Source organism: Lithobates pipiens, unplaced genomic scaffold (genome assembly GCF_037356315.1).
Source record: "Lithobates pipiens isolate NorthernLeopardFrog02 unplaced genomic scaffold, aLitPip1_a1.2 Scaffold_27, whole genome shotgun sequence".
NCBI classification, from domain to species: Eukaryota; Metazoa; Chordata; class Amphibia; order Anura; family Ranidae; genus Lithobates; species Lithobates pipiens.
The window spans coordinates 10,800,099-10,802,050 of record NW_027507788.1 but is presented as its reverse complement, the minus strand read 5'-3'; the positions used below and the strand labels follow the sequence as shown (position 1 = coordinate 10,802,050).

Genomic DNA, 1,952 nt, shown 5'->3' with positions numbered 1-1,952 from the left:
TCTCATCAAAAGGAACTTATAAACAGATCCCCGGATACTTCAATTTCCTTCGCAAGCGGTTCTTCTTTAAAACGGATTAGAGAAGATTTTGTTTTAAATTTTTGGCTCTGTATTGATGCCCTGGATCGTGTGATTGACCTGCAGCTCCGGACTTAAAGGATAAGTTCACCTTTGGAACACGTTAAATGCTCCATCCGTATTTGGGGTGGAATATATAACTTGTTCCAGCTCCTGCATCCTCTTCCCCCTCTGCCTCCCCTTTCCTGTGACAGTGGAAGGGGGGATCTTCTCCTCACACCCGCTGTCACAATTTTTTACTTGCCAACCAGTCATGTACCTGCAGCTGCAGGCATCACCCCAGTAAAAACATTTTAGAGCCAGTTGTCGACTCGCTTGTAAAAGCAATCCTAGTGGCTAACTAGACACTGGATTGCTTTTACAAGCAGCTGAAGGGGACGTTCTCCCACCGCTCTCTCTGCGGCATTACCAGGATCTCCCAATGGACCAGCCAGCACTTCCACTGGCTGATCAGACAGCCAGATAAAGAACGGCTTTGTTTGGCTTTGGTAACTCGGAAGCAATGACCTGACATCACGTCTGGTTTTAAGTGGATGTCAACAGCTCCATTTAAAAAAAATCAAAAACATTTAAACACACCGATCTGGGTATAATCAAATGCTTTTACGAGTAGAGGAGGGATTTGGAGTCTTATAGCCCCCAATTGTCTCCATAAAGGGGACCTGTCACATGCCTATTGCTGTCAAAAAAGGATGTTTACATTCCCTGTGACAGCAATAAAAGTGATAAAAGAAAATAAAATAAAAAAAATAAAAATGGCAAATAAAAAATAATTAAAGTGATAGTGTATAAAAAAATAAAATAAAAAAAAGAAGAATTAATAAAAAAAAAATATATATATATAAACTGCCCCCACCCCCTGATGCTCACTGCAAATATCAGAATGAGGGCACTAGACCTCCATGTGTAAATCTAAAGTGGTAAACTGTAAAGGCTTTAACCGGGTTCCCGACTGGGGCACGCCGATGTACGTCGACAGAATGGCATGGACAGGCAAATGGGCGTACAGGTACTTCCCTATAAATTTGCCGCTGTGCCATCGCGTGCGCATGCCGGCTGGGACCTCCCGTGAGTCGGGTAGCGTGTTTCCCCTGGACTCGATCGCCGCGGGGATACCCACTATCGTCTCATGGAGAGGAAGTAATGTAAACCAGCATCTCCCCCATTCTGCCTAGTGACAATCTCACTGATCTCTGATCCCTGTGATCGGGAGCAGAGATCAGTGACATGCCACACGTAGCCACGCCCTCCCCCCCCCAGGTAGAGTCACTCCCTAGGACACACTTAACCCTTACACTGCCCCCTAGTGGTTAACCCCTTCACTGCTAGTGTCATTTACACAGGAATCCGTGCATTTGTATAGCACTGATTGCTGTATAAATGACAATGGTCCCAAAAATGTGTCAAAAAATGTTCGATGTGTCTGCCATAATGTCACAGTCACGATAAAAATCGCAGATCGCCGCCATTTCTAGTAAAAAAAAAAAAAAAATTATTAATAAAAATGCCATAAAACTATCCCCTATTTTGTAAACGCTATAACTTTTGCGCAAACCAATCCAATAAACGCTTTTTTTTTTAACCAAAAATATGTAGAAGAATACGTATCAGCCTAAACTGAGAAAAAAAAAGTTTTTTTTATATTTTTTGGGGGGATATTTATTATAGCAAAATGTAAAAAATAATGTGTTTTTTTTTTTTTTTTTTTTTCAAAATTGTCACTCTTCTTTTTTTTTTTTTTTTGTTAATAGCGCAAAATATAAAAACCGCAGGGGTGATCAAATACCACCAAAAGAAAGCTCTATTTGTGGGGAAAAAAAGGACGTCAGTTTTGTTTGGGAGCCACGTCGCACGACCGCGCAATTGACAGTTGT

At 41.5% G+C, this 1,952-nt stretch overlaps 1 protein-coding gene across 1 annotated transcript in view; it reads left to right on the top strand.

The window, feature by feature from the left end:
• Positions 1 to 1,741, top strand: part of CASP9 (caspase 9) — a 21,240-nt gene extending 19,499 nt beyond the window's left edge. Inside the window, 1 exon segment of the mRNA XM_077456420.1 lies at positions 1 to 1,741. This exon segment is cut by the window's left edge and continues 13 nt beyond it. Coding sequence (XP_077312546.1) covers positions 1 to 80 — 80 coding nt within the window. The 3' untranslated portion in view covers positions 81 to 1,741.
• The last annotated feature ends 211 nt before the right edge of the window (positions 1,742 to 1,952 follow it).